This window comes from Choloepus didactylus, chromosome 19 (genome assembly GCF_015220235.1).
Source record: "Choloepus didactylus isolate mChoDid1 chromosome 19, mChoDid1.pri, whole genome shotgun sequence".
NCBI classification, from domain to species: Eukaryota; Metazoa; Chordata; class Mammalia; order Pilosa; family Megalonychidae; genus Choloepus; species Choloepus didactylus.
The window spans coordinates 42643758-42668769 of NC_051325.1; the positions used below are offsets into that span (position 1 = coordinate 42643758).

The 25012-nt window shown below is 48.7% G+C and overlaps 1 protein-coding gene across 1 annotated transcript; it reads left to right on the plus strand.

The window, feature by feature from the left end:
- The first annotated feature begins 841 nt into the window (after nt 1-841).
- Nucleotides 842-24398, plus strand: ARHGAP40 (Rho GTPase activating protein 40). Its single transcript, XM_037811154.1, is given in 14 exon segments — nt 842-937; nt 12558-12702; nt 14362-14446; nt 14448-14460; nt 14887-14964; nt 15115-15118; nt 15364-15519; nt 17742-17824; nt 19643-19846; nt 21787-22046; nt 22160-22214; nt 22415-22628; nt 23656-23831; nt 24051-24398. Coding segments are annotated over 14 exon segments (1770 nt in total). The 3' UTR covers nt 24252-24398.
- Nucleotides 24399-25012: the final 614 nt, after the last annotated feature.

Consider the following 25012-nt stretch of genomic DNA (forward strand, 5'->3'; position numbering starts at 1 on the left):
CACTCTTTGTTCTGGCTAAGATTTGTCAATGCTTCGTTTTCCTGGGAGCTTCAGGAACGGCATCAAATAAACACTTCTGTAACAAACCCCCAGAGGCTGATGCTCTCCCTGGCTTTGTCTGGCATCTTTTCCCACTGCCTGGTTCGTGGGAACACTTAGTTGGCCTGGGCACCCCCCCTACCCACCTCCTGCTGCCAGGGGCTGCTGGGGCATTGTCACCTAGCAGTGCCAGTGGAACTGCCAGCTCTGCCCCCTCCCAGGCCCCCACCACTTGGGAGGAGCCACAAGGGGCAGTCCGGGGGCTCTCAAACCCTGAGGGAGTAGGGGCAAGCCAGGTTCAGCATCAGGGCCTTGCAGGAGGACGTCCAGCCAGGTTCCTGCGGGCACCTGTGGCAGAAAGCAGCGCCTCTGGGTTCCTGGCAGGTAAGCAGCTCTGGAAGGTGGTGGTGGGTGAGTGTGGGGAGATGTGCATCCTGCTTTGGAGGAGCGGCTGGGACCGCAGACCTCTGAGGGTGTGGATTGGGCCCTCCTCTGGCCTTCAGTTCTGTGAGGCAGGAGGTGTGCGTGTGTGTGTGTGTGTGTATGTGTGTGTGTGTGTGTCTATACATGGGTGCCCCTGCCCAAGCCAGCTCCACCCTGGGAGGAGGTTGGACATTCATCCCAGCATGGGGGTGTCTGGAAACCAGGCGTGCCCCAGGGGCCCTGAGTCCTTCCTCTACTCACATTGCCGACTGAGTCATCCCCACAGCAGCAACCCAGCACCGGCCCAGGAGCCACCAGGGTGCCCACCCATGGCCGAGCCTGCCTTCTCCTGGCTGCCCAGATGGGGAGGCTGGCCAGGATGCCCGGGGCCTGGCCGTGTCCCCGGATCCCACGGGCCCGTGACGCCAGGCAGCCGGGGCTCTGTGCCCTGTGTTGGTTGGGGCCTGAGCTGCAGGTACAGGCATCACAGGAGGGGACGGGGGAGGTTGGGGCCACTGGTGTCTCAGGGCCAGGCCCGTGGGGCGAGAGGCCCAAGCCGGAGGCCCACCATGTGCCGGGGGCCTAGGCCATCTGAGTCCCCACAACACCCCTATGAGGCAGAATTTTCCTCTCATTGTACAAACGAGGAAACAGAAGCTCTGAGAGGTCAAGTAATTTGCTCAAGGCCACCCAGCTGGCCAGGGTGGAGGTGTTTCTCAAACCCTGGTCTCCAAACCCGGGCCCTCCCCAAGAAACACAGTCTGGGGCTCCTGCTGCTGGCCTCTTGCAGGGGTCTCTGACTTTAGGGTTCTTAGAGATGCATGACCCCTAGTACACACCATTTCTCCTTCCTCTGGGTGCACAGCACATTAGGGACCCCAGGTGTCTTATTTGGGGCTCAGGGTTCCCGACCCTAAGCTTGTGTGGCTGTGTGCAGCCACCTCAGCTGAGAACCGTTGCCCTGCTTCCTGCTCGGCATGCCTGACGGCCAAAACCAGAATTTTTAAAAAGGTCGTTGCCCCCAACTGTGATTACAAGCATATTACAATATTACACGCCCCAGAATTAACCACTGTTAAAGTTTTGGCATATGCCTTGGGGATCCAACTTTATGGATGCCCCTTGATTAATTTAAGGCAGCCCCCAGTTAGTGGACATTTAGGTTGGTTCCACTTTCTAACAGTTCTAAACAATGTGGCCATGAACAGCTTTGGTGATTCATATGAGCTAAATTGGAATTTCAGGCTTAAAAGGAACAATTAGAATCTTGCTAGATCCTGCCCAATTGCCCGCAGAAAATGTTTTAGCTTGGAGCACACCCAAGGCAGGGGTCACCCATTGCCCCACTCACCTGCCAGTCCCAGAACCTGAAGCTGATGGTGGCTTTTAATTGGAGAGTGGTTTAGGGGAGTCTACAGTCTTAACTAGAGACAACTGAGTACATGGAACTCCCTGATGATGGAAAAGCTTCTAGGCTTGGGGAAAATGGGAGCCGAGTGAAATCGTTTCATTCGCGCAGTGTGTTCATTGAGCTTAGTGTGTGAGCTCTGCCCTATCCAAGACAAAATTTAAAAATTACTCAGGATCTGATTTCATAGAGAATCAATCTTAATACACCAAAGACATGCTTTCTAACCTACCTACCTACCTGTTATGGGTCCTCCCACCACCTATCCCCACCCCCACCCCATCTCTTGGTTCTTGTGATTCTGAGGTTATTAATACTGAATTCACTCTAAGAGGGCCTGACCCATTGAATGTGCTCAGAAGTTTTTGACTAAATGAACAAATGAATAAAACCTAAAAAAGAATTTAAAATTCACTTGTATTCACTTTGTTACTTAAAAGAAAAACAACACTTTTACCTCCAGAACACTGGTTTCTCAAACTCTAGGGTTCTGTAAATATTCTATTTGAATTTAATTTTTATTCTACTTTTAAGTACTGAAAAACTAGTAAAAACATCACATAACTCAAGTGTGTTATATTCCAATTTTTTTTCCCCAAGAAAATCACATTGATCGTCTGATCAGTAAGATGAGGAAGCCACAGCTCAGGGAGGTTCAGGGAATTTCCAAGGTTACTTCTCTGGTCAACGACAGACTTAGGATTCTAAGTCAGGTCTATCTGACACCAGAGCCAAAGCTTGTAACATCCAGACTCACGGTTCTGGTTATTTATTGTTTAGAGGCATAAATCAACAACCCCCTTTACCGTGCTCACAGATTCTGTGGGTCAGGAATTCAGACAGGGCAAGTGGGGTGGCTTTTCCTCTGCTCTGTGATGTCAGGGCCTCAGCTGGGAAGATGGAAAGGCTAGAGGTGGTTTCAGCACTGGGAGCTGGAATCGTCTGGAAGCTTCCCCACGCACATGTCCGACACAGAGCCTGAAACGCCTCCAAGGCTTGGTTCAGCCGGGAGGTTGACAGGAGCAACTACTCATGACCTCTCACATGGCCTGGACGTCCCAGCGTGGCAGCCGGGGACCAAGAGGGAGCAGGCGAGAGCCAGGGAACCAGGCAGCATCCCCGTGGTCTTTATGACCCCACTCGGGAGACGCGAGCTTCGCTTCTGCTGCGTTCTGTTGGGTGATGCAGTCACAAGTCTGGCTGGATTCAAGGAGAGGGGACATAGACCTCACCTCCCCATGGGACGAGTGTCAAAGAATTTGGGGACCATGTTTTATATCTGCCACACCTACTATGTGTCAGGCAGTGTTCTAGGCACTGGGGAGATGGCAGTGAATAGGGAAGATAAATATTTCCAATAGAAAGTGATGAGTGTTATGCAAAAGCCAACAGCGGAGACTTACTCGTGTTTAGGGAGCAGGGAGCCCATTTGAGGAGGTGGCCTTCAGGCTGAGACGGAGGAGGCGGCAGCCGGAGGAGAGAAGGGACTTCCCGACAGAGGGAGGAAGAAGGGATGGAGATGAGGCTGGAAATGCCGTCGGGTCTAATCAATGACATCTTAAGGCATCTGGAGTTTATCCTTAGGACACTAGGATGACACTGAGAATTCTATACAGGGCCCTTTTATGGTCAGCTTTGCGAACTTGAAAGATCCTCTATAACCAGATGGGACCTAGAAAAAAATGTCTGAAGACTGCAACGGGGCTGCTGTCCAGGTAAGAGGTGATGGTGCTTAGACGAGGATGGTGGCCAGGTGCATGGGGAGAGGTGGGTGGGTGCAGGAGATGTTCAGAGGGTGGAGGTAGGTAGTAGTTGATGGCATGTGGAGAACGATAGAGAAAGGGCTGTCAGGAGCGGCTCCCAGAGGGCTTGTTGGTTCCATCTTGAGAGACAGGGAACCCGGAAAGGGAAGCAGGGTTTGTGGTGGGGAAAAGAATGTATTCAGACCACTTCAGGGACACCCAGGGGCCTTCTAGCACTTATGAGCACTGGAGCTGGAGCTCACAACCTGATTTCAAATCTTGACTCTGCCACTTGCTAGCTGGATAAGTCTGCTGTGTGTCTGTTTCCTTGCCTACAAATCAGGGACAATAGCACCCACCATGTGGGGCTGAGGTGAATATTATATTGACACTCAAACTTGTGTGCGGCTGGGTCTGGAGGGAGAGCTACAGCTAGAGGCAATCGTGCTCTACATTTGCAGTTGGTGCACTTTTCTGCATCCAAGATACATCTGTAAAATATGAAGAACAATAAGAGCAATCCAAAAATTGGCTGTGTTTATGAGGCTCTGAACAAATTTGCGGCAGTGCTGAGACGTCCTTTGTTCTCTCGCTGAAGAGGGATCGCGTGATCTTGGAACGATTGCACATTTAGATTCTTGATGTTTTATATTTCGTTTCTGTTCTTTCCTGCACCCTCTCTGCCCTCCTCAAAAAGTTCGTTCAAATAAATAATTGCTCTCCTCTCACTGCTTAGCTGCCAAAAAGGAGACACAGTTGACGACTTTTGTTTTGGTTTAGTCACTGCAGTTTTCAAATTGTCACAAAAACACACAGATGCTGGCAATTTCCAAGTGAATTGCAAAGCAACTAAAGAAACCAAGCCATGCACCAGCATGGGGTGCAAAACATATTCACAGGAGGCGCTCTGACTAGCAGCTTTCTCGAAAAGCATAAATAGAGCAGAACGGCCAATTTTATAATTAACTGGGAATTGAATTGATCTCAGTTAAGCTTCTGCTCGGTGAAAACGGCCAAGCTGTTGCCTGGAGAGAGGGCTGTGTGTTTCTTCTGTAGGGCATTGGTGGACTTGAGGTTTCTTTGCTTTACCACATGTACCTGTGTTGTGGGGTGGGATTGTTTATAAAGCAGATTTGAGCTCGGTGTGCGGACAGGACACTTGAGAGACAGGCCCAGGCCGGGGCTCTGGGTAAGGTACACGCAGGACAGAACCCAGTGCATGCGGGCCCCTTGTACAAAAATTATTAAGAATTTCATGTCGGTGGCATCAGAGCAGTGACCAAGCATGGGGACTCTTATAAGCACAGGGTTCTGTGACTGCACAGGTCATCCACCCACGAAGCTCATGCTGGGTACTGGGTCACGCCTCCAGAATTTGGGGGAACATCGATGGGTGGGGTCTCCTGCTGAGGGAAAATACAGCCTCAGGGACTCCAGGGCACAGAACCCAACCAGGAAGACAGGCGGGTGCTGGAGCACAAGCAGCACCCCGCCCTGGGCTGACATAAAAACAATCAAAAATCCAATATAACAACCCTTTTTTTTGGAAGGCAATTTGGCAAGAGATGTCAAAATTTCACATACCTGATTCAACCATTCAACTTCTAAGCAATTTCGTTTGCTGTTACTTCTGCAAAAGGGCACAAGGTAATAAATACCAAGGTGCTTGGTGCAATATTACTTACAGCACTGACAAATGAAAACAACCCAAATACCCATCCAAAGGTAATGGCTTTAAAAACTATGATACCTCCCCACATGGGGATTTTTTTCAAGTAAATTGCCATGCACGGTGTGAAGTGACCCTCCTTGTGAGCTGACAGCTCTTCAGGAAAGAGCTATAAAAATCACAAAACCTTGGTGCACCTAGAGTTCTTGCAGTTCTTGGGGAACTGAGAACAGTATCTTGGCTGAGACGAGCCTGAAAGAGGGTCTGCCTGGATGGGAAAGGGGCAGCCAGCTCCAGCTCCAACTCCAGCTCCAGCTCCAGGTGAGAATATGCATAAGGAAAAACCTGAGACTTATGCACATAGGAGTGTTTGCAAGGATAGCGTAGTAGTCATTGCAGGGAAGTTATTAATTTTCTACTTTATTCACTTCTGCATTATTTGGAATTTTTACAATAACCATGTCTTGGCTTTAGAAAGAAAAAATAAAATATGTAAAAACCTACATATTTCATGTTCTCCTGGTAGAGCAGAGAGAACGTGAGAAGGGCAATCATAAAGGGTCGATCTTTACAGAAGGAAACTTGGGGTTGGTGTGGACCCCCAAGAAGTCCTCCCGGTGACCCCTGGATCATAGGTCTGGGATGATGATTTCTACTCCATCCTTTTAGGTAGGACTCAAGTCATGTAGATCCTGCCTACTCAGCATCCGCACTGGGCCAGCTGCTGAGGCTTTGTCCACCTGTATTCGTCATCTGTAGCTGCATAACAAACCACCACAAACTTAGTGGCTGTAAACTACACCCCTTTGTTATCTCAGTTTCTGTGAGTTAGGAGTGTGAGCTTGGCTTGGCTGGGTTCTCTGCTCAGGTTCGCACAAGGTTGCAGTGAAGACGTCAGCTGGGATGTGATCTCACCTGAGGTTCGGAGTCCTCTTCCAAGCCCACTGATTGTCAGAATCCAGTTCCTTACAGTTGTAGGACTTGTAGGACTAAGGCTCTCAGCAGCCGGAAGCCACCTGTAGTTCCCTGCCACATGGCCCCCTCTGCAGCATGGCAGTTTGCTTCTTCAAGTCCCATAGGATAGCATCTCTGCTGCTTTAGGTCTCTGATTTCTAGACCCTCTTTTTTTTAATTCAAAAATTTTATTGAGATATATTCACATACCATACAATCATTCAAAGTGTACAATCAGTTGCTCACAGTACCATCATATAGTTGTGCATTCATCACCCCAATCTATTTTTTGAACATTGTCTTTGTACCAGAAAAAATGAAGATAAGAATAAAAAAAAAAAGGTAAAAAAGTGTACACGAATCATCCCTCCCCACCCTTTTATTTCATTTAGTTTTTTGTCCCAATTTTTCTACTCATCCGTCCATACACTGGATAAAGGGAGTGCAATCCACAAAGTTTTCACAATCACACTGTCAACCCTTGTAAGCTACATTGCTATACAATCATCTTCAAGAGTCAAGGCTACTGGGTTGCAGTTTGATAGTTTCAGGTATTTATTTCTAGCTGTTCCAATGCATTAAAACCTAAAAAGGGATATCTATATAGTGCATAAGAATGCACACTAGAGTGACCTCTCAGCTCCATTTGGAATCTCTCAGCCACTGAAACTTATTTTGTCTCATTTCGCATCAAGATGTTCTCCATCCCACAATGCCAGGTCCAGATTCATCCCCAGGAGTCACATTCTGTGTTGCCAGGGAGATTTACACCCCTGGGGTGTCAGATCCCACGTAGCGGGGAGGGCAGTGAGATCACCTGTTGGCTCAGCTAGAGAGAGAGGGCCACATCTGAGCAACAAAGAGGTACTCTGGGGGAGGTTCTTAGGCACAATTATAAGCAGGTTTAGCCTCTCCTTTGCAGTAACAAGCTTTATAAGGGCAAGCTCCAAGATAGAGGGCTCGGCACATCAAACCGCCTGTCCTCAATGTTTGTGAGAACATCAGCAACAATCCAGGTGAGAAAGCTCAACACCTCTGCATTTTCCCTCAGCTTCTCAGGGGTCCCTGCATATATATTTTTATTCTCTGTCCAATTTACGTTGGGATGTTAGACAGACTTTTAAAGGACTCGCCTGATTAGGTAAGGCCCATCTAGGATAATCTCCTTTTTAATTAACTCAGAATCAAATGATTTGGGACCTTAATTACATCTGCAAAATGCTCTCACCTTTGCTGTGTAATGTAACCTAATCAAGGGAGGGACATCCCAACAAAGTCACAGGTCCCCCCCAGGAGACAGGAATTTGGGGAGCCATCCTAAAATTCTACCTGAGACCCCCCCCACTTCATCCCCTAGCTTTGCTTCTCCAGTTTCTTGCACCTAATTATGTAACCCAAAGCTGGATTGCTACCCCTTTCGCAGGGTAGTATGGACTTGGGGTGAGTGTCATTAAATTGCCTCTTTCTCTGCACTGCGAGGTCCGGGGGTTTAGACCAGTCCCTGGGTCTCTGTTGCTGTTAGTAAGACCTGAGCCTTGTCCCTCACACTGTCCTCATGTCAGAATGCTGATCAAGGCCATTTGATTAGATTCGGCCTTGACTTCCCCCTGAGACTGGTTTCAGGGGTGCCATCAAAAGACAGCAGTTGCTCTAAACTCTGTCTCTGCAGATTTCCAACACCAGAGGTATCATCAGGACACCTTAGGTTGCAAGTAACAGAAAACTCCAACTCAACCTGACTCACCCTTGTTCCTGGAGGTCTAGAGGTGGGACAGGGCTCACCCTGGGGTTGATTCAGCTGCTCAGTGATAGCACCCGGAGCCAGCTTTCTGCTTCTTTTTATCGTGTTTGTTTATTGTGTCATGAATCCACTTCATTCTCAGGCTGGATGCCCAACATAGGGCTGCCAACTATTTGGGGCTACTTGTTTTTCATCCATGTCTAGGGCAAGATGTCTCTAACCCAGAATTCTTAGTAAAAGTCCTGAGCTTTACTTTCCTTGAATAAATTCTTGTGGCTGGAGGAAAGCACACAATCGTCCTTTTCTTCCTCTTTTTGAATAGCAGCTTTATTGAGATATAATCCACATGCCCTACAATTCACCCATTTAAAATGCACCAGTGAATAGTTTTCAGTATACTCACAGAGTTGTGCAATTATCACCACAATCAATTATAAAACATTTTCATCACCCCCAAAAAGAAGCCCATACCTATTAGCAGTCCCTCACACGATGGTTCCTTGTTTTTCAATTGTAGTAACATTTATATGACACATTTGCCATTTTAACCATTTTAAACCAATTCAGTGGCATTAATTACATTTATAATGTAATTATAATCACCACCCATTCCCAAATCCACACAATGGTTCTTATCCAAGTTTGCCTGAACCAGGTACTGGGACCAGGCTGAGGTGGAGTCAATCCCCCTCAGCCCCAAGGGCTGCTACACAATAGGGGGTGGGGTGGAGAGGACGTTGGGAAGGCAGCTCCCCACGTGCACCCTACCTATCCTCACTAACTCCTGAGGTTGCTTTATGCTCACCTTGCCCCACAATGCTGACCGCCTCCTGCAACGGGCCGGACACTGAGAGTTCAACCTGCCCTTCTTCACCAAGCTATCATCTGAAGACTGTTCCTGGTGCAAAGGAGTGGGCCAGCCCTCAAGCAAAAGGGATGCAGTGGCCAGGATTTGGGAAGCCTGTCCTTGGCAGAGGGGACAAATTATACAAAGGCCTGGAGGTAGGAGAGAGAGGGTTTGGGGAATTTGCAAAGTTGATAACTAGAAGGCAAGATTCATATTGGGAAACGGCAAATGATGAGGACAACATGTTTCTATCAAAGTCACATTTCCAATAGTTCTTGCAAATGTTTTTTGCCATGACATCAAGTGCATAAAGTTTCCTGTCACAAATTCTTTGCGGATCGCTCTTCACCCTCCTGAATGCATCTTAATCCAAACGTAATACTGATAGTTCTGTCTTTTTATTAATGTTTACCCAAGATTTTGCCCATCCTTTGCCATTTTAATATATGTGTGCCCTTTAAAGCAGCAGATGAATGACATTTTTTAAAAACCCAAATTGAGTCTTCTTTTTTAACAAGGAAGTTGAAATCATTTATGATTATTGTTTCTTTTGCCTTTTGTCTGTTTCCAGACGGACTAGAGAAATCTGTCCAACAATCTTGCCAGGAATCAATATTGAGCTCAAATATCTATAGAATTTGCAAAATATACTTTTTCCCCACTTGAGGAAATTGGAATATATTTCCTCTGTCATCTGGCAGCGGTGGTTTATGGTGTTTACTGATACGTTTCAGGGTCTTGCAGAGTCCAGTCTAGGAATGTTGGCACTCTGTCTTCCCCTCCTCACCATTTCTCAAAGATTCTGGACAGCAACAGATAAATTGTTTCCCCAAACTCATTTGAAGTCCCAAATATCATTTATATGGACCAGGAGATTTGCACTTCCTTATACCAGGATTATTTGCTTGCACGAAATAGAGATTCATTCAGTGTAGCCTGTGTCGTAAAGGGGAATTGAAGGGAAGGAGGCAAGGAATCAGGAGTGAAAGGGTAAACCACATAGCCTGTGCTCATGAGCGGCTGGAACCTAGAAAATCAAGCTGAGGTTAACAACCCCCAATCCTGTCTCTCCATGAGAGCAGAGAGTCCCTGCTCTTCTCCTCCCCACAGACCGGCCGCGTGGCACCCCCATCTCCACATGGCCCCCGTCCTCGTGGCTGACATGGACTCCCTTAGTCTCGGAACTTGAGAGAATCTGCCAGGCTCCCTTGACAGACAGTGTGACCTGTAAGCACCTACACCTGATGAGAGAAGTCAGGAGAGTGGGATCTGGCACTTGATCTACTCAAATCTGGCTGCAGGAGCCAGTGGGGAGAGGTGGTCGTGTGTTATAAAGAGGAAAAGCAGGGCGGTAGACCTCAGATTCACACATAGGGGCACAGATAGGGAGGAGATAATAGACATTTCTGGTAAAGAATGAATGAGGACAGTTAGGTGCTGCATTGTAATTTCCACACCTGTCCTGGGGTTTATTCTCTCTTGTTAGTGCTTACTCTGCCACATACATGTCAAAAATTGTTCTCTTTGCCCAAGAAAGTGGAAAGCAGCAGAGCCACCAGCCCTGTCTCTGTCTTCTGAGCCGTCATTTGTACCAAGTGGCTCTGACGTGGGGGATGGGTGACGGGTCAATTTGCTGACACCGGCAATGGGTCTGTCACCCCTGAGAAACATGCCTGGGGAGCTTGCCAGCTCTCAGAAGCCCCTGGGCTGATCTCTGGTTGTTTTTGTCTAACCATGAGAATTAACAAGGGGGTTTAGTATGAAAAAAAGAGAGAACCAATTTCTCATTTTTTTCAAATGTTCCATTGCTCCAGCACAGCTCTTTCTAAACTAGGGTGTAGTCACTTACAAAATTTAAAGCCATTTAAATTTAAAGTCATTTAAAAATGGGTTTTTAAAAAGTGAAGTATAATTTACAGTGAAGTGCACATTTTTACTAGATATGGCTTGATAAAAGTATCTACAGAACTACCATCCAGATTGAGATGTAGAATATTTCCATCACCCATGAAGGCTCCCCCCTTCCTCTTCCCTGTCATTACTGCCCCCCGCCCCCACCACCACCCAGGGTAACCACTCTCCTGACTTCTCTCATCAGGTGTAGGTGCTTACAGGTCACACTGTTTTTAAAGGAAGAGGTTCTTCATTGACCAGCATTTGTATGTGCTTCGATAATCCTAAGTAACATCTTACTGAGTCCTTCCCTGGCACCAGGGGTTGCTCCAGCTTTACTTGGCTTATTTCCTCACCTTGCCCTAGGAGACGGATTCTGTGCATGCACCCCTAACTTTATGGATGTAAAAGAAGTATAGCTCAGAGAGAAGAGATGACAGAGCTGGCTGACACTGAGGTTAGGTTTAGAACCCCCAGCAGCCTGAGCCCAGAGTCTTCCCGATGGATCCCCCTCTCTAGGATACTGCCCCCCACATACAAGTGTGAAAAAACTCTCATTTGTTCAAATGAAAAATTTTACAATCTTTTATTGTGGAATAATTTTAGACTCACAAGAAGTTGCAAAAACAGTAGAGTTCCCATGTACTCTTCACCTGCTTTCGCCCAGTGATAATATCTTATGTAAACATCATACATCAAATAAAAACATCAAAGATGATTAATGCTTAATGTTATTTTGTCTCTTAGATTTCATGGTTTGATTTCCCTAATCAAACTATGAAAGGTGACAATGATCATTAATAATGCTAACAGAAAGCATGTGCTGAACTTCTACCATGGACCAGGCATTATACCAAATACTTTACATATGTGATTTAGTTTCATTCAGTTATGTTGATGGTAGCTGTCTGTGTAAATAAAGTAAAAAAACAGTGATAGTTAATAATTATCAGGCGCTGTGTTTTACATGCTTTATCTAATTTAGTGTCCCAAATAACCCCGTGAGGTAGATACTGTTATTAGCCCCATTTTTGCAGATGAGAAAACTGGCACACACAAGGGTGAAGCTGTTTGTCCAAACTCACAGATAAAGTCAGGATTTGAACCCTGGAAGAGTTTGACTCCACAGCCCATGCACTAAGCATAGGCTGTAGTATAGGCATAAGATTGTTAAATACGATCATGGCCCGCTTCCTGTCCCTTCTGAGAGCACTCTACTGGGGCGCTGGGGGATGACCTGGCAAGTCCTCCAGGCAATACTGAACAAATCCGTCGCGCTTTCATGGCTGTGTTTTTCCTTGGGCAGCAGGGATGCCTGGAGCTGCCTGTAATGGCTGTGGCCTCTAGATGGCGCCATGGGGCATTATTTGTTTTTCAATTGATTTTCTATCATTTTGATAGAGAGGAGGAGCACTGGAGCTGAGGAAGGCCAAGCTTAGGGATGGATGGGCTGAGGGAGAACAGCAAAGGGCAAGAACAGAAGTGTTGCTGAGAGGCCCATGGGGTGATTCCTCATGTTAGAAGGCACGTAGTGAAACAGCTTCCATTCACTGGGGCCTTATTACGAGTCTGAGGCTATGTTAAGCCCTTTATACGTTCACTCCCTTTGCCTTCACAGAAACCTTGTGAGGTTGGCACTGTCCATGACTACAGGTGGGAATTAGAGACTCGGAGAGCCTCCCTGTTATTAGAGGTACAGCTGGGGTTTGGACGTTGGACAGAATCCCGAGTCCCTGTCCCGACTACTCTCCCCGCTGCTGCCTGGCTGCTGGGAGGGATGGCGGAGGCTCAGCAGACACTAGACGTGTGGTTTGAGCAACTCTCTTTACCTCCCCCCCTAGAAGTTTAGAATCCCCAAAGGCCGCCTTGGCGTGACGAGAATGGGAGACTTGTCCCTGCAGGACATGAAGAGGTTCCTTCCTCGGGCCCTCGTAGAGCTGACCCCGCTCTGTGACGTCCCTGGCTTGGGCCTGAAGAGGTGGCAAAGTGGAAAGCAACCGGCCAGCAGCCCCAGCACACTAAGACAACAGCTTTCTCCTTCTTGCACGGGAATCTCCCACCAAAACAGGCTTAGCCTCTATACTTCTTTCAGTTATAGGTATTGGGTTTTTGTGGATTTTTTTTTTTTTTTTTTTTTTTTTCTGATAATGGAAACAATCCCTGCTCATTATAGAAAATTTGGGAAATAGAGTAAAACATGAAAAAGAAAAATTACAATTCAGGATAAGCAGTTACCATTTGAGTTTATTATCTCTGACATTTTTCTTGTCTGTATGTAGGTGTGTGTATTCTTTGTTTTTTCACTGAATATTATAGAATTTTGGTCATTTCCCATTATTATTGTGTGTCAGCTACTGTCGCAATAATCTACATAATAAACAACACCAGCGCTCAGTGACTTAAAACGATAATGCTTTACTCTTGCTCGTATGTCTGTGGGTGAACTGGGGGTTGGTTGGATGATTCAAAACTGAGCAACATACCAGTTTTGCAGACTTCTAGGTGAATGTTCGTTGTAAGTGTTTTTCTGTTGTAAGCGCATAGCCCCAGCTGCAGGCTGGGTCTAGCTCTGCCTCACACGTCCCCCAGCCTTTGGGGACCAGCCGGGCAGCTAGAGCAGGTTCTTCTCATGGCAGTGGCGGAAGCACAAGAAAGCAAACCCCACCTCACAACTGCATTTTACACTTCTGCTTGCGTCACGTAGGCTCTCGTTCAGTTGGCCCAAGAAAGTCACACGGCCAAGCCCAAAGCAAGGCGTGGGGGAGTACACTCTGCTTCTCTAGTGGAGAAAACTGCAAATTCACATGGTGAAGGAAGGCAGGTACACCGGAAGAGGTAATGAATTTGCAACAATATTATCATTACCACAATTATTAAATGTTCTTTGAAAACATGACTGTTAATCACTATACTATTTTCCTCCTTACAGATATATCCTTGTTTAGGTAACCACTTCCCCATTAGTGGATATTTATTATTTCCATGCTTTTGCTATTATATAAAATCCAATAGCCATTGTTGTATGTACAACTTTGCATCTTAGATTATCTTCGAATACACTTAGTATATGCATTGCCCTCCAGTTGTGTGTGAGAGTGTTTATACCACTGCATCCTCCTCAACATTAAGCATTTTTTGCTGCTTTAAAGTAAAATGCCTGGAAACAAGAGAATGGTAGATAAGAAAGTCCAGGGATAGGGATCTGGCAGAGAAGGCAGTAAGGAAGTAAAGTGGAGAAAGAAAGAGGTTATAGAGAAGATTTGGAAGGAGGAGTTTTCCAGAGAAGACCTGAAGACAGGACTGTAGAGAAGTCCTGGGAAATGCAGATCTTAGGAACTAAGAGCTAGACCCTCTACCTCAGTCTGTTGTATGCACCGTAGCCAGAACTCTCTGAAGCAGCAGCATATTTTCCTTTCAACACTTCTTTACCCAGTTGAGGTTTTTCTGCTTGGTGACACATCTAATGTTTTCTTTATTGCTGAAGCCAAATGCTCTGCTAAGGAAATGTGGAGAAGTTCGGTTTGGCCATTTTCCAGAAAGTTCAGTCCTTACACAGAGATCGGAGTCTGATGCCAGCCCACCCGGGCGGTCTTGCAGGTTGCCAGCTGTGACTCCAGGAAGTGAAATGCACGTTCTGCTCTTCAGATCTCCTGCAGAAACACCTTTTTGGTGTGCTCCCAGATGCACTGCTAGAAGCTGACTGCAGAGTCCTCCCTGGCACCCAGGACCCTGGTCCTTCAACCAGTAAGTTGTGGCCAGCCTGGGTGTCGAAAAGGCTGCTTTGTTTAACCCCTGAAGGCGGGCTCAGGGCCCTGTTGGGATAGCTAACGCAGGGGATAAGGGTATGGCTCTTGGAGTCAGGGAGACTTGGGTTCAAACCCAGGCTCTGACACTTGCCAGCACTGTGACCTTGGTGAGCCTCCCTTTCAGCATCTGTAAAGTGGGGTTACTAACAGCACCCTCCTTCTCCTGGTAAGGGTTAAACAAGAAAAAATGCATACAGAGCTCTCAGCACAATACCTTCCTCATGGAACTGGTTAAGAAAGCTACTGTTATCATTTTGAGGGAAACCCTTCTTCTAGCACTTCCCTTTCTGGTTTTCATGGGAGATGAGTTTGAATCCCCTTTTTGATGGTTGCTGGTTAAAATCTTGGTTTCTTTCTCTCCTAGCTGCTGTCCTGTCTAGAAAAGAGAGGGGTGGACACAGAAGTCATCCTCAGGGTGCCCGGATCCCAGGCCAGGGTCAGGGTAATGGTTTGACTTCCCCTTGCTCACTACGGCTGCATCTCCCAGAGCCTTCACGTGCGTGCCACGTGGGAGCGGATCCAGCTCACAGCTTGTCGGTGTTCTGTTTGTTGGTGTCTTTGTGGGTTGTGGAATTCCGGGAGGGCTGGAAAGGGAGGTGTCTGGCACAAAGAGCATGGTGGTTGACAGCGCGAGCTCTGGCATCAGGCTGCCAACATGTATGGAGCCCAGCCCCGTGCTGAGTGACACGCACACCCATTAGGGCCTTTAATCTTCACAGCAGCCCTGTGAGGTAGATGCTATTATCGCCCCCACTTTGCAGATGAAGAAACTGAGGCCCAGATTGGTGCTAGAGCAACTTTTACTGGAGCTTTGGGCCAATTTCTCATTCTTCCTTCAGAGTCTGGAACAGTCTAGAAAGAGACTTCTATGCTGGCCTTTTTAGCTGGGATGAGGTTCCTCACAATGACGCATCAAATTTGCTCAAAAGATTCCTCCGAGAGCTCCCGGTGCCTCTGCTCATTGCTGAGGACCTTTCGGCCCTCAGTGTGGTGTCCAGTGAGCGTGCTCCAAGCGGAGGAGAGCGAGAGCTCAGGGCCAGCGGCCTTGGTTGGAGAGGGAAGCAGTGGGAAGACAGGAGTATCTGTGCCCAGGAATGTCTGTTTCCTGTGATCTGGAGCTGATGGGGGAGGAAGTGTGTGTGTGCACACGTGTGTGTACAGGGTGTACAGGAGCAGAGGCCTTTTGACAGTCCTTATGACAGTCCCTCACGTGGACCAGTTTCTTTCTGTTCATAGCATGTGTGGGGTTGCACTTACTGGGTACATCCAACTGTATCTATGGGGACACGTGTTTGTGCATGTCCCCCCATCTGTGTGCATGCTGCAGATTGGCGTGTACTGATATCCTATCTATATACTGCACGCATATGCCCCGTCTGACTTCTTCAGAATCCATAGGGTGCAAACACAGTCACTTCTATTTTTCTAAAAAATATTAAGTTACCCACCTGAGATCCTGCTTGCAACCTCATAGGAAGCCCAGGCTCTCTCTCTGAACTCCCTGAAAAGCTTCAGGGCTCAGACAGTCTGACTTCCACCCAAAGCCAGGGGTACACGACCCTGAACAGCCCACTCCAGCCATTGTGTCTCACAGCCCTGTTTTAAAACATAAATCAGATCATATCACTCCACTGCTTCACACCTTCCACGGCACCCTTGCAATGAAATCCCACAGGGCCTCCTCGGCACTCAGACTCCAGCTCCTGGTCCCTGCCCCTCACCACCACCCAGCCAGGTTTGCCTGCCTTTACGTTCCTCTTCCTCTTTCCTTTTTCAGGGCCTCTGCCCTTGCTGTTCTCTCTGCCTGGAAGCCCCCAACCCCTCTTCAGTTGGCTGCTTCTGGCCATTCAGGTGTCACTGCTGGGGCGTCCCCCACCATCCCAGGCTACTTGCTCACCCATCCAAGACTCTGCTTGTAACACTCTGTTTTGTTTTCTTCATAGTACTTTCTGTACCTGAAGATACTTGGCCATTTCTTTGCTTATTGCCTGTCTCTCCCCTGAAATGTAAATGCCATGAGGCTGGAGCCTCGTTTGTTCTCTTCACAGTGCCTGGAATGGAGCATGGCACATAATAGGTACTTGGCAGTGAGTGAGTGAATGAGTGAATGAGTTAATGAATGAGTGAGTGAGTGAATGAGTGAGAGAATGAATGAGTGAGTTAATGAATAAGTGAATGAGTGAGAGTTAATGAATGAGTGAGTGAGTGAATGAGTGAGTGAATTAATGAATGAGTGAGAGAATAACTGATGGATGGATACCACTCAGGGCCCTAGGATGAAGCCTCTGGCACACAGCCTCTTTCTTCCCCTCTGTGAGCCCTTGGCTGAAGGGTCCAGCTCTGGAGAAGTCTCTCTTTAAATTCTGCAATTACCATCCCCCTCTTCTACCTGAGATCCTTACCCAAGGTGAGGGACAGCTTTTCCTTCTCAAACATCAAAACACAAAAGATTTCCATTAAACCCTCTTTCCAGGAGAGTTGAGCCTTCCAGCTCCCCTCCCCTCAGTGTCTTGAAGGGGCCTGAGGCCTCAGACACCGAAGGTCTAATTGTAGCCCTGGCTGTGTCCACAGTACCCAGCTCTGCTTTGTGGGGAGGGAGCTGTTGTCTTTACCAATGTGGCTTTCCAGAACTTTCTCGTTAATGCAGTGAAATAATAATAATAAAAAAGAAATCCTCAGCACAGCGTCCCGCTATGTGTGCTCCTGCTCATGCATGCACTTTCCCCATCTCTCTGTATGTGATATGTGAGCCTGTAAGGGCAGACTGTCACGCGCTTTGATACCTTTCCACGTGTGTCCATCTGGTGTGTGCCTGCCTACATGCGTGCTGATGGGCGAGCATTTCATAGGAATCTCTACCTAAAGATTGGGACCTCAGACCCACTGCATTTCTGACTCTGGGCTATAGCTCTCAGACTGCAAAGCTGAGAAAGTGTGCATGCATGCGTGTGTGTGTGTGTGTGTGTGTGTGTGTGTGTGTGTGTGTGTGTGTGGCTTTTTATCTACAAAGTATAGCAAGTGAGCCTCTGGACCAGCGCTGCTTGGGGCTCTTTCAGAGCTGACACTTGTCCAGGAAACAATTCCCAGCCTTATGAAGAAAGGGTTCCTGGCTATCCCTGAACTTTCCAGCTCTGGAACCTCCCTCCTCGGAAGGGTCCAGACAGAGGGAGGGGGAGTCCAAGCCTCCCATGAAGACTGAGGCCCTCCTTCTTCCCTCAGAAATCCCCAACCTGAAGCAGCGCCTGCAGTCTCTCCACCTGCTCATCCCGAACCTCCCAGAACCCAACAGAAACACCCTGAAGGTGAAAGTTACCATGAGCTGCCTCCACTCCATCACCTCAGCCCACAACCAGTCAAGGCTCCAGATGTGCTCACCCATTTTTTTTTTTTTTTTTAAAGCTGAGGGTCCTGTTTTCTTGCCATTTGTTTGCCTGGCAGTTTTGTGCTCAGTATTATTTAGTTAGAAGAATGTTTAATATTGTGGCTGATTTGGATTGCATGAAATAAGATAGTCAGCTTTTGGAAGCCAACCCAGGCCACATATATTTGAGACTTAAATGCTGAACCTGCATGGCACATCTAGATGTTTTAGAAGTTGCCAAACAGGAGTCACACACCTTGCTTGCAGCAGAACATCACCCATTCTTTTATTCAACAACTATGGCAGCTGCTGGACACAGGGATGACCACTGTCCTGTGACTTTCTTCTTAGAGAAAGCAGATGAGTCCTGAAAGAAGAAAGTGCTACCACATGATGCTAATAGGTGTTACAGGGAAAGGGGGCTCTATGTCCAAATAAGATGGGTAAATATTGAATTAGTGAAGCAAAGTTAAGGATAATTCTCTCCTACAGGACTTCTGATATGCTACGACTTTATGATCTCCAGGTGGGATTAGAGTTTGTAGCAATTTCCCAACTTATTTGCTCATGGACCATAAGCCTTAGTGTTCCATGGGGAACCAGTTTAGGAATCACTCCCTTAGGGAAACCCTTCTGTGTGCTATGGGTGGGGGCTCAGCGCTGGGGCTCAGCCTTGGCTTAGCTCCCTGCATCCTCCTGACTGCCCAGGGTAAGACTGTGGGGAGGCCTGGGGTCTACTGGGATCCTTGCCTGATGTGGATGTAGGAAACCTCAAGGAAGTCTGTAACCAGGTAGAGCAAGGTGAAGTCATCACTTCTTGTGCCTCAGCTTTGGCTGAAGGGACAGCCTCTTTGAGTTTCTGTTTCCTTTTCGGTAAACTGAGGATAATAGTAGCATCTTGTGTGATTGTTTTGGTTATTACAAGATCTAACACAATGAGAAATCATGGGGTGGAAGATGTGGTGCTTAGCAGGGGCTCAATATATGCCGTTTCTTCCACCCATCTTTTAATCTACCCACCCATCTTTACTTCTTTTCTTATTTCTTTCTTTCATTCCTTCCTTTCTTCCTTGATTCCATTCATCCATTCATACTTCCTTTTGTCTTTCCTTTTGTCCATCCATCCATACATGCATCTGTCATCCATCCATCCATCCATCCATCCATCCCTTTCTTCCTCCCACTCTTACTGGCTGTGTGGCCCTCGGCACAATCTCCAAGTCTCAGTTTCCTTCTCAGTAAAATGGGTACAATAGGAGAACCTTATAGAGTTGTCGTGAGGATTAAACAAGATGATAATGCATGTAAGATGCTAAGTAAAGGGCCTAGAACATGAAGAATACTTAATAAATGTTAGCTATTATCACCTACCCCTTTTCTTCCTATCCTTTCTACTTTCCCCTTCTTTCCTTAGCATTTTGGGCAGATCCAGACTTTAGAAAGAAGGAGCTATCCTGGGGTTTGCCAGGAAAAGACCTGCTTCCGGAGCCCTGGCTCTTTTCTGCCTGCAAGTTGAAGTCCCACCCAGAGGAGCAGGGAAGAGGGAGGGTTTCCGCCACAGTTTGCAGAAAAGGAAATAGATACAGGGAGATAACTTGGCGGGCTGGTGGCAAGGCTAGAATTGAAACTCCTATTCCTGCCTTCCTAGCCCCTGGCTCCTTCCAAATGTCCCTAAGCTGTCAATCAGGATGTTCCAGGCAAGGTGGGGATGCCCCTGGGGTATCCTGAGGTTTGGGAGGAGTTCTGTGTTCTTGCCCAGGCGCTCCTGGAATTCCTCAGAAAGGTGGTGGCCCAGGAGCAGAGCAACAAGATGACGCTGTGGAACGTTTCCATGGTGATGGCCCCTAATCTCTTCTTGCTCCAAGGAAGATCCCCTGAACTCCCCAAGGACAAGAAGCAGCTGGCAGACGGGGCAGCTGGGGTGGTACGGATGATGGTGCACTACCAGGACCTGCTGTGGACGGTGAGTGCTGTGGGACTTGGGGGCAGGAGGCGACGGGCGCCCTCCTCCGCTGGGTGCACTGCCCTGCCACCCCTGCCATCCAGGCTCAGTGCTGCCATCCCTCTAGGCCCCAGTTGTGTCTATTCCTGGACCCTTCTTGGGTTCTATGTACAGACCAGGGTCTTCTCCCTCTGCCTTAGCATCCAGGAAGAGGTGTCTATATTTGCTGTCTCCACGGCCACACCTCTTGGTCAATCCATGGACATCTGGCTTGCTCCAGACAGCAGGCATTCCCTGAGCTCCCACACAGAATTCCTTCATGTCAAAACACTGAGGATGCTCAGAAAACCCCATTTTGAGGCTCAGGCATGCAGAACCTGCCTAAAACAGAGACTGGAGCTGGAGAACCTAGATATCCCCTGGCCCCACCCTGAGCTTTGCCCCGAGTAACAAGCAATAGCAAGGGCAAGGGGCAAGAGCAGAGCCAGAGGCCCCCTCTGAGGTGTGGGTATGCAAGGCCTACTGAATGTTGAGGGTGGAGCAGAAGCAGAGACCCCTCTAGCCCTTGAGATTCCCACAAACACAAGATGGCAGCCATCCTCCACTACAGAAATTTGAAACTTCAAATGCAGAATTTGTTGAATGTTTTGGGAGCATTCCTTGCTTTAAAATGTACAGCCTTTTGTATCCATCCCTCCTTTCATCCTTCAATATGGTCACCCATCCAGCCACTATCCATGCACTCACCCATCCATCCACCCACTCACCCATCCATCTATCCATCCATCCATCCACCCACCCATCCATCCATCCATCTAGCCACCTGCCCATCCATCCATCCATCCATTCATCCATCCTCCTACCCCTCCTTCCATCCATAAGTCATAAGGATAGATTCCTTGTTCCAGAAACTAGTCAGTGAGGCCCTCTTTGGCATTTCCCAGTCTCTCCCCCATACCTTGCCCAGGCACTCCTCTGTGTTCTAAAGACACCAAATGCCAAAGACAGTTCTCAAACTCATCTTGCACTTTCACACTTCTGAGTTTTTGCCCAAGCAGTTCACCCAAACTGGAATTCCCCTCCCTTTTTAGAAAGGGCAGAAGCCTGGTACCTCCTGCTCATTCTTCAAGACCCAGTTGAAGAGTCAGCTCCTCTGTTGAAAGTCCCCTCTCCTCCTCCATACACCCCATATGCCCCCATAGTTCCTTTCTTCTCCATACTCTTCCACCCTCTGAGGTAATGTTACTACTAAAACATATCCGATCATAATACTTTTTTTATTGTAAGGAACTTAAAAACTTCAAGAAATGCCTAAATGCCTTCTTGTACAAGTTGCAGGCAACACAGATGCATATAAAATAAAAAATGAGGTAATTCCCCCATCTACTCCCCCAAGATGCTTTGTATATATCATCTTATTTAGGTGCCACACATTTAGAAAAGAGAGGAGCCAATAATCAAACCCAGTTCTGTCAGACCCCAGGGGACATGCCTTTTATTACTAGCCTAGTAAAGAGTCAGGATTCTCCTGATGCTGTGTGCTGGGTTCTGATTCTACAGAGGAGCTTGGGGTGACCTGGGAGCCTCTTTCGGCATTTTCCAATGCAGGACTGGCTGGGGGTTCTCAGGGCTGGAGCCCATTCCAGGTGCTTTGGAGACACCTCTGCCTGAGTGTGCCAATGAGCAGCTGTCCCACAGCAGGTGCATGGCCCTCCAGCCCTCTGGGGAGACAGCTGCCCACTAAGCCTCAGGTTGTGCTCTATTCTCAGAGTCCCCTCCTCCATGACCTTCTTTAGAGGCTAAATGGACCCCTTTCTACCAGCAAACTAGTTCTTCAACCCCAAGTCCAACAAGTATGTATTGCCAAGCCCTGTGTGGGGCCACGGTGACACCAGAGGGGGCCCTGCCTGCCACCCCCAGCAGCCCCACGCCCCTGCTAACGCTTGATTCTGTCTGGCCAGGTCGCCTCCTTCTTGGTCTCCCAGGTGCGAAAACTGAACGACAGCAGTGGCCGGCGCCCCCAGCTCTGCGACAGGGGCCTCAAGACTTGGCTGCGGAGGATGCATGTGGACCGAGACAAAGCGGGAGACGAGCCCCGCCTCAGCTGGGACGGAGAAAGGGGCGCAGGGCGTCACTGTCCTCCCACTCACTTCTGGCTGCCAGGCTGCCAGGAACGAGGCTTCCGCTGTAGGCCACCAGGAGGCGCCCGGGTCCCATCGCAGCGAGCGAGCAGAGGGCGTCGGAAATGAGGGAGATCAGGGGGCTGAGGAAGTGGAAAGTGCATGCGCGGGACGGGGCGCTTCTCTTAGGCACCTATCCCCGCCCCTCTTTTAGGCAGCCCCCTGTGTGCCTGGCCAAGCGGTGGGAAGGTGAGGGTCGCTTCGTGGGCGTGGGGTGATGGAACAGGTGTAGAAGGGAAGGGCGGTCCAAGAACACTAAGTGTTCCGGGGAGAAGTCCTGAACCTGGTTCCTTGTTAAAGTCTGGAACAGAAAAATCGACCAGCCTTGCATCTGGGCTGTGCATGATGTGTGTGCAAGGAGTATTTATATCAATCAATACAAGTGCATGCACTCTTCTTGTGTGTGGAGTATGAATGCACGTGCACACATGTGTTTTGGGGCCAGCATTTTCCCACGTGGGACCAAAAGTCAGTGAGGACCTCCCTTCCCGGCCTGGGGTCCACAAGCAGTGGCTGGTCTTGCTGCCTCCAGAGGAGGCCAGCACGTTTCTTTTCTCTGTCTTGCAGCAACAGGTTCACAGAGTCAGCCAACATCCTCCTCTATAAAGTTGGAGGGAATATCAGTGAGTTCCCCCGTGTGCATGGAAATTACACCAACCGTCCAGGTCCCTGGACTCCAGGGATCACAGGGATCACAGGGCCTCTCTGGGGGAGACCGCAGTTCACCTCCGGATGAGCCTTCCCCCCAGGCATCTGTTCCCAATGAAACCAGTGAACCAAAGGTGGAACCCTACTGGGAGGTTGAGGGTCGGCCTGTGCCAGGCCTTAGAATTTCACCCTGGAGTTTGGAATTTTCCCTGGGGCTTGGAGAGAGGGGCAGAGTTATTATTAATTTATTTTATTTATTTGTTTGTTTGTTTGTTTGTTTGTTTGTTTATTCTTGGTGTGAAGGCTGTCAGTTCCACCAGTGAAATTGACCCCTGGGCCAATGGGCCTGGATTCCTTAAGGAATTCAGCAAACACATGTCCAGTTCTGAGAGGTCCTTGGCTTTGTGGGCACCACGACTGGACAGCTGTTTTCAGTTGAGTTCCCCAGAGCAGCAATTCTCAAACTTGACTGTAGAGTGCAAACACCCGGAGGGCCGTTAAAGCCCAGACTAAGGCCCTAAAAGTGCCCAGGTGATGCCGATGCCACTGGTTCAGGGACCGGGCTTTGAGAACCACAAGAAGCAGAGGCGGTGATGAGGCTTCAGCAGCACGTGCCGCCCTGGGGAGCGCCTCAGGAAAAGCCTTGCAAGGGTGGGAGGAGCAGGAGGCAACTGGGCAGGGGCAGGGTGTGATGCCAGCATGTCTAGCCCTGGCCTGGTCAAAGGGGCTCTAGAGCATAAACTGCTTCACAGTCGTTCCCTTTTGAGCCAAGGGGGCTGGCCTCTCACCCCTCTGCATCAGTCAGTCATTGGCCACGCTGCCCTGGGGATGGGGCACGTCAGCAGAGGCCATTTCTCCAGAGACGGGGTGGCTGTGAGCTGAGAGCAGCCAGGGCTCTTGCAGTTGGGGGCATGTGCACAGGGACCTGGTGAGGGGACCTGGGCAGGGTGACAGCACCTTCCACAGCCGCCACCCTCAACCGCCTTGGCCCCTCCCCAACAGGTAAGCGTCGCCTGGACCCAGATGCCTGCCTCTTGGATCTGAACTGCACCAACCCCCATGGAGAGTGGGTCATTAAACAGAGGACAGGTTGCCCGCTTGCCTCGTCATTGCTTCCTGGAGGAGCCGTGCCTGGGAGGCCAGAAGCACCCAGAAGTCAGCTCTGTGAGGGTGTTCAGGTTAGCATCAGAGCCGGGAGAACCTAGCCACAAAGCTCTAAGCTGGCCAGCCTGGAAGCAGTGCTGCTTACAGGGAAGGTCTGAGACCCCCCGAGGCCTCCTTCTTCTCTGAAATGCACCCCCTCATCCCACAAACGACTCAGGGCTGGTGCTATCCGAGGCTGCCTCCTCCCCTTCAAAACCACAGCCACAAAGCCCTCCTTTCCATCCACTCCCCAGCCCCCAGGGGAGTCTGCGCCTACACTGAGCTTGCCGAGTGACAGCACCACTTGGTGTCCCTGGATCTCTGTGGACTTTTGTACGCGACTCACAGCCCCGAGGAGAGCTGAAAGTGCAGCACCTCTGTCAAGAAGCAGTTGTTTTTCTAGGAAAACTTGCTTTGAAAGTAACACTGCAGAGGAAACCAGGAGGGCTCTGTGACCTTGAGCAGGCTCCTTCCCCTCTCTGATCCCTTGGAAAGATGAGGCGGTTGGGTTTAAGGGAGCGGGGAGCAAATGCTGGGGCCACGAAGAGCCCTTAGGGGCTGGGAAGAGGAAGAACTTCCCTTCAAAGGTTTCACGTTTTCAATGCTGGTTTGTACATCCCTGTCATCTTGTAATATAATATTTAAATTCTGTTTGAACATTAAAGACACAAAGTTAATTGTCATTTTTGCTTCTTTCAGGTTTTTTTCCTCCCCGTCCAGCTCTCAGTGGGTGTTGTCCTACCAGTGAGTTAACATGGGAGCTTGTGACAAGAAAGTCTTGTGGTGCTGGAAGCAACAAACCCCCACGGGGCCAGGAAGAGTCCCCAGAACGAGAGGGATGGCGCCCCAGCTGTTTACTGGGAGGGGGCCGCTACAAGGACAGCCTCTCAGGGCTCCCATCCACCAGCCCTCCCATCTCCTATAGGCCCAGGTCTCTCCCTCCCTCCTTCCCTACCGTTGGTCTGGCTCCTTGGGGTAGGTGAAGCCTTATTCACCCATTCATTCGCTCATTCATTCATTCATTCATTCAACAGTGACTTCATTGGCATTTAATATAGGCCAAGAGCTTTACAAATTTAATCTTCACAATAATCCAGTGTCCCCAGACCCTGTCCCCCCAGTTGAAATTGCCTCCTCTGCCTCTCTCTATCACATCACCTTCATTTATTTCCTTCCTAGCATTTGTCACTACCTAAAATCGTCTTCGATTTTTATC